This window comes from Fusarium musae, chromosome 10 (assembly GCF_019915245.1).
Source record: "Fusarium musae strain F31 chromosome 10, whole genome shotgun sequence".
NCBI lineage: Eukaryota > Fungi > Ascomycota > Sordariomycetes > Hypocreales > Nectriaceae > Fusarium > Fusarium musae.
Genome location: NC_058396.1, coordinates 1,584,450 through 1,599,097, shown reverse-complemented (window position 1 = coordinate 1,599,097; position 14,648 = coordinate 1,584,450). Strand labels below are relative to the sequence as shown.

Genomic DNA, 14,648 nt, shown 5'->3' with positions numbered 1-14,648 from the left:
GTCATCATGGAAGCATTCGGTCCCGACGGAGCATCCGGATAGGTAGTATGTGTAACACAAGACAAAAGTTCCGTCAGCACTGCCCAATTGCCCGCGTCGATGATGGACATAAGAACTGACATGCTTGAGGGTTGACACTCGTTATACCCGAATCGCGAAATTGTTAATGGCATCCATGCTTCTTAGTAATGATGTCGACATCCCCGAACCAGTAGAAATCGTCGAATTATGCCCTCAGAGTCGCACGGAACGGCACGAGAGGCCCGGGATTATCTTGGCATCAGAAGCGACGGATGTTCGGCACTTGCATTACTCATCCTTCGAGGCTTAGAACCTAATTACAACGTATACACAGCTCTTGTATGGTGCTGCCTCTCAGAACCAATGTAGTTTATGACCTCATGCGCTGTCTGGTTAATCAGCCCGCCAACAGCGTTCATACAAGAGTATCTTTCTTTGGTATTCTGGTTCTATGACCGAGTTGTGCTCTGAAAACAAAAGTTGTATATTTTTAGAAGCGGGTCTTTGAGGTTGCATCTCGTTGAAACATTGCTCAGATGCAAGGGACGACTGCAGAATCCGGCACTTGCTATCCGTGATCCTGGATTCAAAGAAAATTCCAATTGAAGGAGAAACTTGATTTTTTTTGTCCCCTTCGGCACCGAAAAGGCGACTGAAAGCGAAATACGACGATCTACTACGCAAATTGTCTAATCATATCTCGTCCCTCGCTCTAAAGTCGCTCCTTTGAATATCTTGAGCATTCTCATTGGTAAAAACGGAACGCACGGATGAAATAGCCTATCGTGAAGTCAAAGCGTTTAAAGCCGCGGGCAGATCGGTACCTTGCTGGAGATAGCGTCCTTTCTTTTGAGCGGGAGCCTAAAAGTAAGCTGGTCTCTCGCAGGCTAATAACGTGTCGCAGCCATGTATTGGGTCCGTTGCAAATGGGGGAGACGCAACAGTACCATCAGCGTCAAAAGCCATTGCCCAAGGGGAGAATACATGAGACTGGCTTACGCCAACATCCAGCAACCTACCACCAAATGTAAGGTTAGTCTAGGTTTTCCTTTTCCCCCTCTAACGATTGAATAAGGTTTCAAATCAAATTGAATCTAGTTATGCAATAGTACTGTTCAAGAATGGGAAGTCTTTCACCCTCCGTGTGGTATCCTTAACAAAGCCTTTGGTCCGGTTGTCTTGTATTATAGTAGGCTCAATCGAGCAGGAGAAAATAGCAGTTCTTTTGTTAAACATTGATAAATACAAGCGAGCGAAAGAGCATTGGACACTCGAATTGATTGCAAAACTGAGTTCTCATTCTCTGATTGAAATATCAGTATAAGGCCAGCCCTATATATTGATACATTCGTTTAGTCAATGTTCTTGATGTGTTGCCAGCTTGAAGCGGGACTTCACTGGAGGAGTTTGATAAAGGCAGGGTTGACTATTTGTTAAGCTTGGTAAAAGGATGGAGGAGAGCCCTGCAGAGAAACGGTAGTGAAAGCGTAGGGATAACTTTGTGATGACTGATCCTTGACCACCGGTTTCTGTATACGTCTGACTCGATCATATAGGCAGGAACGCTTACCCTAGATAGTTATGTAGGCCGTAAGTGCCTGCGCGAGGCGTGTTTATGAGAGTGGTATTTCGGGTCGATAGGCCAGGCAGCTGATTCTTCCATAGCGCACCTTGCTCGTTAGCCGAGAAACAGTAATGACAACTACATTTCTGCCTCAATACACGAAGGCCACAAACAGTTTGAAAGATGTTTATGGCCTAGGTTCGCTGAGAGCATGGATGAAAAGTTTTGGTTCGAATACTGTGGACAAAGCGTTTGATTCTCATGGATTCCCAGGCGGCCATTCAGGGAAGTCAATGGAATAGAACCAGAGTATGATATTCTAGAGATAAGCCTTTAGCATTGAGGACTTTTCAAGTTCTGTAGTAAAGATAGCACTTCATCGAGCAAACAGTGAAGTTATTTGCTAAGGTACCTCGGTTAAAAGATTTTGGCAAAGCAATGGTCACCATAAGACCATCATGCACGACTTCTGATTGTTATGAACAAAAGGATTAGCCTGATGTGATCCGAGCTTGCATAATGCATCTGTAACATCATGCTAATCGTGGCAACTGATGTTGCTGTATTTGGTCTGGTCCAAATCAAACTCCAGTGAATGGTACGCAAACTTATCCGCGCCTTTCCCATGGGCCATTGGTGATCTGGACTATGTGTTTGCGAATGAAACTTTGCCTATCGATAACAGCTGATGTCACGTTTCTCCATTTTCTCTCTTGGCGAAAATGTCCTGGTTGGTTGTTCCAGGTCCAGAGTCGTCGACTTAAGGCTCGTCGGCCGTTCGATGCGAGGAGCCGCCTAACCCTTGCACTCGGAGCAAGAATACGGATGGCTTAACTAAAATTAGGCGTACGTTTCCCCGATACCCTTGTTGTTCGCTCTCGCAGATTCTCGGACGATGTGAGCGAAAAAGAATACTGTGTTAGGCGCCGCTCCCCCAGAAATCATGCATCAGCCCCCAAGTCAAAGCTTTAGAGTGGCGAGAGTGTCGGTGTACCGCCAAAAGAAGCATAACCTCTGTTGGCTGAGCCAATATTTGGAGCTTTGTGACACCGGAGATGCAGCCCGAAAGAAGCACTGTCCATGTCTTGAATCAGGTAGAGGCTAACTGGTGGGCGGGCTAGGCTCACCACACAGTGGTCAAGAAGGGGCTGTCTTGGCTTTGTCTGGTCCGTGATGGTTTAAGGCTGTAATCGAGTCCACTATACCACGTAGCACAGCAGTCAATAATTCTCGCCAAGGAGTATCCCTGGTCCGCAAATCGCATGGCCTATGGCACAAATAGCGAGTTGCGGACTGCGTCCAGACCGTGAATTGCTGATCGATACTCTCAACTCGAATGTCATGACATTAGATCAGAACATGTCGTTGATCCTCAACGTCGACACTTGCTGTGCCTTTCGCTAGTGGGGAGAGAAGTCTTTGTTCCGTAGTGGTGTTGTCGATCTCGTATCCGCCTAGGAACCAGGAACGGGCCGTAAAGGTGCCGATGGGGCGGAGGTGGACTAGACTACAGGGGGCTCAACGACAAGGATGATGTTTATACAACCAACACTCAAAACTCAAGCTTGGTGAACTCTCTCAGAAGACGGGACTGGGGACTTTTGCCTCTGATCAGGATCGTATGGACGAGGTAGTTGTTGGTGATAGGCCCACAATGGCATTGACCTCCATAATGAGCCATAGCGACTCATGGTCCTATTGGCGGAGCATTTCCGAGTAACTACAGGGGACAACCAACAGCATAAACTAGTGATGCGATTTACCTAATAACCAACAACCAACAGCACAAGACTAGCAAGGCCCCATTAGAAACGCCCGGCTCGTGCAGAATTCTCCGTAGTACGAGGTTCTTACGGTCGACTTGATTTAGCCAGAACGAGACAAGAACCGAGCGAGTCAGGGGAAATGAGGCTCTCAACTTACTATATCGTACTAGTTGACATAGCTTCTCAACTCCACATAAAAGCATATTTCTGTTGTGAGAATGCTGAGTCCCACTTGAAACGATAAGGTTTCCACCTTGCCACAGTCTAGGGCTGTATCTGTGGCCCGATGACATGGCAACTGACCAGCCATCCAAGACATTGCACCGTGCAGTCAAGTGCGCTTTGGCTATATGCTTCTCCACGATGTAGATCATGGGACGTTGTCTTGTCATTGGCTTCCTTGCCTTTTGCAAGCAGTACTGCGTTACACTGATGTAAAGTTGCAGGGTTCGAGTTATACGAACACCGCAAATCAACTCACGGTCCATCGGGCATCATGATATCAACGGACACATCATCGGAGCGGAACATCGTCCCCTAAAGTGTGTATCTAGGATCCTTCGGAGCTTTCCTATTATGGAAGTGCGAGTGCTGATATAGAGAAATCCATGACAAGGTCGAGTCCACAAATGGGTATAAGAAGCTGGATATGTCCAGAGTAACCTCTCTCACTTCACTATCCACTCAAACACAACCACCACCACAAAGTCAAACTCCTCCTTTATTCACAATGAAGTTCACTACTACTCTCTTCGGCCTCTTCGCCTCTCAGGCCCTTGCCGTCAAGATGTACTCGGCCCCCAACGCTGAGAAGGAGTGCGGTGCCCTCGGAGTCGCAAAATGGGATCTCGATGCCCTTCCCGCCGGCACGGACGTCTCTGAGCTCCGCAAATGCAAAGAGCATCCCCTCTCCCTCAAGATTCACAGCCGCAACCCTGACGCTACCAAAGTCAATGTCCTTCAGAAGAGAAAGTGCACTTCATCCAAAGGCAAGCCCAGGGTTGGCTGTGACAAGCATTGGTGCTGGCAGAACTGCGGCAGTCCCAGGGAGGTCGAATGGGGTGCGTGGTGCTGGTCTGCTCATAAATCTGGTACGGGTGATTGGATGGCCTGTAACAGTGTCAGTGACTGTCCTAGTGACGACAGCGCCTGCGCCAAGGGCGACTGTAACCAGTGTGGTTGCGGCTGCTAAGCTCTCAACACCTTCACGATGAGTTGTTCTAAGATGGAAACACGGTCACTTACTCGGGCACTTTTTGGAGGGCATCCATGAGTTGGCACATATTGGGACAAAACTTGAAATACGTATAGTCTGGCGTGGCTGAAACTTCATATCCTAAAGGGATGTCGACACTCTCTAGGTACAGAAATACAAGCAGGATTGCTTTTTGGGACTCTAAATTATCACTCTATTAGGAAGCTTCGGAGGATTATCTTACTCTAATTCAGTGCAAAATCTTTAGTCTCGTGGCACGCAGCATTGACGGTTTTCATTGATATGGAGCAACACAGAGGCTGCATATCTCAGAAATGTTGTGAAGTAAAGGATCCTCAATCTAAAGATATACATCATGAATTGTTACTGGGACTTAGCAGCGTTTCCAGTCTTATGTCTTGTCTATATTGGTATCCATATTCTAAGTCCAGTCATACAAAATGAAAACTTGCTAGATTCCTTCTTTTAGCCCTTTTTATATAGATATCAAACCATACCAACGCAATAGTCTACATAGCATTGAAGAAACCAATGTAAAACACGATTGCACGAGGCCATAAATTTCCAGCCGCTGACGAAGCGAACAGAATTTGGTCATGAAGACGCAGCTACAAAGATTGCTGGCCATAAGGTTAAACTTCACGCAGCTAACGCATGACGACGACACATGTTGGTTATCACAATATAAGCTTCTAGCCAGAAAGCCTCCATACGATATGAGTGGGGTGTTAATGAATGTTTCAAAAAGTACCTTCCAAAAAGATGACGTGGTAAATCAATTGTTGGCGTCAAGAACTTGAAGGCCAGGGGTAGTCTTGACGACTTCCATGTATCGAAGCAGGAGAAGACTTCCATTCTTCGTTTGGAACCTGATGTCTTGGACATAAAGTACATACAGGTTGGTTTCATACACGATCTTGGCCATACGTTGAACATGTAAATGTGATGCAATTATTTCTATTCTATACAGAGCCTTTATGATGTTTTTCGCTCGTCATATTCCCCATACTGCCACCGTTTATGGTTTTCTTCCGCCCACCATCTCGCTATGAAAGCCCCCTCTTCAACCCATTGCGCGACGTCATTGCCAAACCTCCGTGAAACAACATCTGTGAAAGAAGTAAAGTCGAAACTTTGCACAGAGTCGTGCTCCATGGGATCTTCGTCCACGTTGCTCAATCGCCATTCGACATTGTCGATGAGAGGGATGGCAAGGTGGCGCTCGGGGTGACGGGCATCTCGGGCAGTTACTACAGCGCGACCTGGATTTACCACGACGAACTGCCAATTCCCTTGGCCGGTTGTCTCGTTCTTTGCGAGGAGAGGTCGAATGAGGGATTGGCCTTCGTAATTGCGGACGAGGTCGGAAGCTACTTGTCGGCTGGCATTGTTTAGGGAACCTGTCTCGAGGAGAAGATCGAGAATGGTTGGTAGGATTTGGGATGAGTGGACTGCATCGTGGATGTCGAAAGCGGGCAGGAGAGGGTGAGACAAGACGAGAGGAACGTGGTCGATGCCGATGCTAGGGTTGTAGTAAGGTGACACGGCGCCATTCTCAGGCATCGAGATTCCGTGGTCGCCGACGAAGACAATGAGGGTCTCATTGGCGACACCCTGCTCGTCTAGTAGATCCAATATCTTGCGTAGCCATCGATCGTCATAGCCTTCTGTATTGAGGTAATGCGAAAGCATATCATGGCCATTAGCAAGCGGGACGTACTCCTCCCCCTCGGGCAGCTTGTAGGCGTGGTGACTTGTCGATGTTATGTGCGACAAGAAGACTCGCTCGTCCTTCTCCTTGGCCTGGACAAACACGTCACGGAAGTAATCCTCCAAAGGGTCCTCTTCAAAGGCAAAGCCGTTAATTCGTGGTAGTGTCACTGGCCCGTGTGTCGCATTCTCAGATCGTAGCCACTCAAGTCCGATGAGATGCTTCTCCGGAAAGCCAGTTGCCTCCATCAACTCTTGCTGATTGTTATATCCCAAAGTCGCAGCGGAGTAGAAGTATGACTGCCACTTGAAGTCGTTGAAAGGGCGCGACTCGGTGTCGGTAGTGTTGGACACTTGGTTCAGAGCTTCGAAGATGTGAGCCAAGCAAGGCTGGTAGATATGGTGCGCGTAGTCGAGATTGAAGTCGGCGAGCAACGGACCGATACCGCACAAGGTACCGACCAAGCTCTTAAAAGTAAAGGTGCCGGTGGTATGGGCATTGGTAAAGTGAACGCCGCCGCGCTTGGGCTTGGATCCGTGGTGGTCGAAGCCATCGTCGTAGTCGCCTGTGATATAGTTGGCGGTAGGAGTGAGATTGGCCAATTTCTCATGGGCCTCTTGAGGAATCTTATTGTCGGGGAATGTAGATGCTAAAAGCTTCCAAATGTTTCCGTCCTTCTTGATTGGGAAAACGTCATTTCGTGTGCTTTCGAGGAAGCACAGAACAACATGTCGGATGGGAACGTCTTGCAGCTTTTCCTTCAGTGTGGGAACAATGTCTTGTCCGAGATTCGAAATCTTCAATGGGTCGACATTAGCATTGTAATGCGGGCGCTTCAAGTGCCAATCCTCGAACCCGGCCAACACTTGATCGTTGGGAAGCCAATCGAATGGCTCAGCCGTCGCGAGCGCAGTGACATTGTCCCAGCTATGCTGAATGCCAGTACCAAAAACACTGGGCAGGTCTTGTAATGTTGGCCCCGAAGAAAAGTCCACGAAGGGTGACAATGCTGCAGTATAAGAGAGAAATATGAGGGATCGGTCGGAGGGTCGTGCGACGGCTGCATAAAGGAGCGTGAGCAAGAAGATGGCGGCCAAAGCGAATGGGACGGATCTCAAAGCAGTTCTGAGTCGGAATTGAAACGGGCTCAGGTGCTGGGTCTTTTGTTCTTGGATATCGTCGTCACAGCTTTCGTCATCGAAGGATTCAGCCTGACCCTCAAGATCGGCTTTCGGTAGAGGAGCGTAGCGATTTTGGCGGGGAAGAATTCGACGAAGGAATTGCCAAGCATTGGCGATCGATCGATGTATAACCTCAGCGACATAGCCATGTATGTTGTAACAAGGTGTTTTGAGGAGCCAGCTCAATAAGATGTTGGCGCAGAGAACACTTGTAAACGCGACGCTGCCCGACAGCATCAACGATTTGGAGGAGGGGTCGTTTGGTAGAGAGATGTTGCTGTAATGTATTTCGGAGCCGGCGACGAGGTAGAAGGATATCGAGACGACGCTGAGCAACGCGTTGATGAACATGAATATCGCTGTGAAGACTAGGACGGCGATTTGCGACCGCGGGGATAGGCCCGTGGACCATTGGTCAAGGAGAAGTCGAATGAGGGTGAGGACGACGACATCTTGTGTAACGAAAGAATAACCCCAACGATGTAATAGATTTTGGTGCACGGCGTTGATGTGTGCGTAAATGTGTATTATCTTGGCACCCCAAACTGCGAGGGCTGTGAAGGTGAAGAAGAATTGGCGGTTGGGCACTCGTTTGAGCAAAGCGCGTGCGAGCGCCAAGGCCGCCTGAGACGGCGTCGTATTCTGCATCATGGGGTTTGTCTAAAAAGAGAGGAAGAAGAAAAGAAACACACGCTCAAGGAAAAAAAGATGCCACGTTATTGAGCCTCCAAATAAGCTCTCAAAGAATAAAGTCTGTTTTTACATAAAGCATCGCATGGCAAAAACATACAACAGCAAAGGCAAAAGCTTGAAACAGAGTGCGCCCAGCTGGGACCACGGGCAAGACCGTTATTAAGGGGTTTTTCTCACTGCCTGAAGTGCCTGTACCAATACTGCATTTGGAGGGAGCCTCAGCCTCAGCCCTTTTACCCTTTGGGAGGTCAGCGCTGACATTTTGCATGTGTCTGGCTCCAATCAGGGCACCTGTCGGTGATCAAAATAGTTACAACGGGGCACTGAAAAGGAGATGACTCGTGTGACTTTGGCTTTTTGGGGCGGCTGGCCCCGGATCTTCGGCACGTACCAGAACGGGCTGAGGGTGCCGTTGTCTGCGTCGAGACGAAGGTGGTGCTCGGCGGCGTCAATCTAGCCCAAACATTGAGTTTAAGGGATACGGTTTCCATTTCCCATAAATTGCGGTCATCACGGCAATCTAGAAGTGCAACATGGCGATGACAATGGCGATCAGATTCAGTATTGACCGACAAGTTGCACATAGAAATTCGACGTTTGAAATGGACGTCAGAGACCCATATGTCAGATTTCACAGATTTCAGAAGATGGATCCCCAAAACCAGGGGCCATTTCAGGGCTGCGTTCGCTAACGGGAATTGATTTGATTGGCCCTCGCCTCTAATTTCCTCTAAAGCTTAGCTGTAAGGGGCAAAGGGGCTCGGTAACACGGTTAAGAATGCACAATGGCATCCATCGCTTTCCGGCTCCTTTACAGCTGTTATGGACGGACAGCTTTGCAAATCGCCATAAGGAACCCACGAAAATATCCTGATGGTTTTCGGGGTATATACAGCCAACATTCAGTAGCTGAAACGGGTATGCGCCGAACAGCATGTTGCGAGGTAATACGAGGCACAGTCACTCACAACTGTTAGTGTCCTGAACATCCATCGCTGCATTTGTCGTTTTACGGGCCAGCCAGTCAGTAAGTCCAAACACACAGCCCCAATTATCGCCAATCAATGTGGAGTGAATGCTGATGATCTGTGCCCCTTTGTGCAGGGAAAACAGCCGGGCTAGTCGCGTGTTAAATTTGGAGGGGCTTGGTCCAGGCTCATGTCCTGCTTCCGATTGGCATGTGTTGTCATCTTCAAAGGAGAGGAAAAGACTAGAAGAGCAGTCATTCTGCCTTGGCTGACTCGATTCTGCCGCCCTCTTCAGCCCTACCTCCTGGAAGTGAAGGTCATTACTGTTGATCGAATTGTAGTTGTGGTCTTGTGATTTGGCTTCGCATGTGTCGCGTCGGGCATTCCCTCAATCAGCAATCGTGTGAATCCGAGAACGTTTAACCTGGCCAATTGCGCCACTGCCCAGACCGTCAATTTTCGCTTTTCCGCTGCCATTCACTTTGGCCCCCAAACCACAAACAGAAGGATTTGATGCTAAAAGAATGATCGCCATTCGCTACCAGCCTGATAGCCGGAGGATTCAATGCAAAACAGGGTACAGTCTGGAGCTAGGCGCCCGAAGGATGCGGGAAATCCACTACCATCATCACATCAGCCGTAAAGAACAACGCACAGCCACGAAACATGCATTTGGCCAAAAAATGATACTCCATTGAGCACGTCATCCCAACGCTTATTCGACAAGATATATCGTAAGCTTCAGGATTTAATGCTAAAGTCAGAGAGAAAATTGGGAGGACCATCAATATCGTCCAAACTGGCAGCTTTTGCGTCATTTTCAAGAACCCAGACAGAATAGGGTAGGCCCTTGCTCAATACGATTGATACGCATCGTGACGAATAAACCCCCCGCGGAGCCCGAAAACAATTGTCGGTCAATGGCATCGCTTGCAATCTGTGAATCAAAATTATAATAATATGCTCAGAGCTTAAAGGGTTGATCTTTAGCCAACCATCCTTGTCAGCAATGTGAATATTTTGCCATCCCGCGAAACTTTCTGCAATTCTTCAACCCGCGGCCCCCGAAAACATTGGTAGGTACGCACCATACTTAGAAGGATTTACAATGTATAACACGAGACGATGTTAGGTTCTCACCTGCAAACTCTATTCGCACATGGTAGTTCTTCTGGTTCAAGTTAAAACTACTCTGAACTTCCATCTTCTCATGACGACGGCGATTGCGACGACACCACGTATAGGTAACTGATCATCTTGTCTTGAATTGTCACCCCATGGGCGACAGAAAATAATGCAAACTTAGATCATGGCTACTGAATTATACTTGCTTATCCTTTTCTCCAGAATAAGCAGATGTCCAGCCTTGCTTGTGGCGAGTTCCTTCCAAGCACAAGACGCCTGCAAGCCAGCCAACTTCGTCTCATTTTGATGCCAGATTTGTATGGCAGCTCAACAGCTGTTCTGGATAGACATTTGAGCCATATGCACAAGTACGGCTACGTCGTAGTCCATCAGGTCAGCCATTGAAAGCCTGTCAAGCCACGAGGGGGAATTTCTTCTTACTCTCTTATTCTCAAAGCTGGATGTAAACGCAGCAGCAACATCACTTGCAACGAAGCTAGTATTTTCAATTTCACAGTACCGATGTCTCAGAAAACATAGCCGTGGTTGAGAGTTGAAGCTAGCCAAAAGCCAGGGCTCTATCTTGTAGGTATATGGCCTTGTTCAGCTCCATATCTTTGAAGAAATAATATCCGACCGATTGAGATAATCAGACTGTACTTCTCAAAGAATGATATCAAGATTATCGTATAAGCTACTTTGGTTGAGATTGCCGGATTATTTGCACGTAAACACCACAAAATGCAGTTCGCGGACCCGGTGCCCCTTTCGCGATATCGCTCAGCCGCCTAAGGCCAAGGGGACTTCATGGCTCAATTGAATATCTGGCTTGTTGAAGCTACGCATATTTGCGTCTCATCATTAAACTGACGCAAAAGCACGATGTTTCAGGACCAGAAATGCCAAGCATTCAAGACAATAAAAAGTAAATAACTAATAAATAACCAGTGTAACGACCAGCTAATTCGCACTAAAGTAAGTAAATAAATAAGGTTTAAGAGACCTTAAAAAAGTTAAGTTAAATTAGTTAAGTTAAAGCTAATTTATATTAGCTTTATATTAAATAAAGGAAACTAAGCTAAGATATATATAATTAAGTAGATTTAATTTAAGGTTTTTTTAATATATTTTTTAAATAATTTTTAATTAATTATAATTAAGTATTATATAAATAAGTATTTAAGAATTAATATTTATAATAATTAAGTTTAATTATATTAAATTAAGCTATATTTAAGTTTATTATTAATAAATAGTATAAAGTATAATATTAAGCTTATTAAAATATTATATCTCTTAATAGTAAATTTAATATATATTAAGCTTAATTAATATAAAGAAATTATTAAAAAGTAAAAATATCTTTATAATAATATATAAGGTATAGCTAATAAAGTCTTATAATAAAAATAATATAATATAATACTTATTTTTTAATATATTATATATAAGGTATTATATATAATACTAAAAAAATATAATAACTTTAAAAGTAAGTTTTAAGGTTATATAATACTATTACCTTTAACCTTATAATTTAACTAAATAAGTAGCCTTAATCTATAAATATAAAAAGATATTTCTTCTAGCTTTAGTAAGCTAAATGCCTTTTTTATTATTACTTAGTTAAAGTAATTAATATTAAAGCTTTAACTTTAAAGGCCTAATTTTAAATAAGCTAAAGATTATAAAAACTAATATAAAATATAATACTATATAATTAATATTAATAATAACTATAACTATTTAATTAAAGTAGTTAATACCTATATATTTAGCCTTTTAATTAAAATTTATAGCTTTAAGCTTAATACTATATTAGTCTTTTAATCCTTTTTAAAGTATTATAAAATTATAAGAAAATACTTACTATATATTAATAAACTATTAATATTATAATAAGTTAATCTTATAATCTTTAGCTAGTAAATATAATTACTTAGTATTAATAGAAATAGAGCTAAAAATAAAGCCTTTAATAACTATATTATAAATTAAATATATATATTAAAGGACTTAGTAAATTACCTAAAATAAGGTTAATGCTTATTAAGGTAATAGTAGGCTTTTATTAATAGTATTATATTAAGTAGTAGTAATAGTTAATATTAGCTATAGTTTATAGAGTTAAGATATATAGTTATAGTAATTAAATTATAAATATAAATATTATATTATAGGAATTAAAGGCTATTATAATATAAAGGAAAGGAAATAAAAAGGGAAAAAGGGGTAAAAAGGTAAATTAGGAAATAAAGGTTTTAATATTAAGGGAAAAACTGTAAATATTAGTAAGCTAAAGCTAGCTTAGTAAGTTAGTAATAGATTAGATTAAGTTATAAGGTAATATAAAGTAATATAAGGAATATAAATTAAAGGTAAATATAGCTAATTAATATTTAAAATAAAGAAATTATATTAATAATTAGTAAGCTAAAATTTATAAAAGTATTAAATAAATATTTTTATATATTAACTATAAGATATATTAGTATATTAAGGTTTAAAAACTAAAATATTTAATATTAATCTTAAATTATAATAATAAATCTTTAATTTTAATATAATTAATATTTTTATTATAAATTAAAATAAAAGTTATTAATTTTTTAATAATTAATAAGAAAATTATAAGTAATATATAATATAATTATTAAAGTTATAATATAATCTCTTTTTTTTTTAAATTTTATTTTTAAAATTATATTTATTTATTTATTTATTAATTTATTTTAATATATATTAACTTAAATTTATATTTTTCTTATATATTTTATTAATTATTATATTAAGTTATATTTTTAAAGCTAGATATATTAAAACCTTTAAATTTAATTTTTTTATTTAATATATAATAATTAAGGGTTTTAAATAAAGAAATTAATTTATATTAAGTTTATATTTACAGATTATATAAAGTATTATATTAAGTATATTAATTTAAAGTTATATCTCTTAATAATTAATAATATAAATAAGGCTTATTAAAATAAAAAAATATTATTAATAGCTAGTAAGCTAAGTTCTATTTATTATTAAATAAATATATATATATATATTTAAGTAGCTTATACTTAAGTAAGTTAGGCTTATAGCAAGTTATCCTTAGTTTAATTACTATTTTATTATTAATTTTACTTTATCTATAGTTTAAATATAAAGGCAGTTAGTTATATACCTAGGTATATATATTTAATTAATAGAAGTTAATTTAACTTTTATTAACTAACTTATATAAAAGTTAACTTTATTTTTTTAAACCTTTATAAAACCCTGCTATTACTTTACCTTTATCTTAAAACTTTATATATAAATATACTACTTTAAGTATTTATTAATTATATTTACCTTTAATTTATATTCCTTATATTACTTTATATTACCTTATAACCTAATTTAATTTATTATTAACTTACTAAGCTAGCTTTAGCTTATTAATATTTATAGTTTTTCCCTTAATATTAAAACTTTTATTTTTTAATTTATTTTTTCACTTTTTTTTTTTTTTTATTTCTTTTTTTTTATATTATAATAGCTTTTAATTCTTATAATATAATATTTATATTTATAATTTAATTACTATAATTATATATTTTAACTTTATAAACTATAGCTAATATTAATTATTATTATTACTTAATATAATACTATTAATAAAAGCTTATTATTATTTTAATAAATATTAACTTTATTTTAAGTAATTTATTAAGTCCTTTAATATATATATTTAATTTATAATATAATTACTAAAGGCTTTATTTTTAATTTTATTTTTATTAATATTAAGTAGTTATATTTAATAATTAGAAATTATAAAATTAACTTATTATATTATTAATAGTTTATTAATATATAATAAGTATTTTCTTATAATTTTATAATACTTTAAGAAAAATTAAAAAATTAATATAATATTAAATTTAAAGCTATAGATTTTAATTAAAAGGCTAAATATATAAGTATTAACTGCTTTAATTAAATAGTTATAGCTATTATTAATATTAACCCTAGTTTATTTACTATTTTATTATTAATTTTACTTTATCTATTTAAATATTTTAAAGGTAAAGAATAATAATAAAGAAAAGACTGTAAAGGATAATATTTCCTAATATATCTTTAATTATAAGCTTTATATAACTAGCTATAAAGGTCTAATTAAAATAAGGTCTTTATTATTAAATAGAGAATTAAGTAATTAGTTTAATAGTATTAAATATAAGGATAAAATATATAAAATTTAATTTAAAAAAGTATAAAGAAGCTAAAATCCCCCTTAAAGTCCTATCTTTTTATATCTATTAAGATAGATAGTCCTCTATCCTTACTAATAAGGCTAGACCTCTTTACCCTAAGCTATATACCTTAACTATTATATAAGTCCCTATATAGTTTTAATATAT

General features: G+C 39.8%; 2 protein-coding genes across 2 annotated transcripts; one reads left to right on the top strand and one right to left on the bottom strand.

The window, feature by feature from the left end:
- Positions 1-4,081: 4,081 nt before the first annotated feature.
- Positions 4,082-4,565, top strand: J7337_012709 (uncharacterized protein; the record flags this gene model as incomplete). Its single annotated transcript, XM_044830214.1, has 2 exons — positions 4,082-4,442; positions 4,498-4,565. 2 exons carry the CDS (start codon positions 4,082-4,084, stop codon positions 4,563-4,565), a joined length of 429 nt encoding a protein of 142 aa, XP_044675130.1.
- A 977-nt stretch (positions 4,566-5,542) lies between these two features.
- Positions 5,543-8,107, bottom strand: J7337_012708 (uncharacterized protein; the record flags this gene model as incomplete). Its single annotated transcript, XM_044830213.1, has 1 exon — positions 5,543-8,107. One exon carries the CDS (start codon positions 8,105-8,107, stop codon positions 5,543-5,545), a length of 2,565 nt encoding a protein of 854 aa, XP_044675129.1.
- Between the last annotated feature and the right edge of the window lie 6,541 nt (positions 8,108-14,648).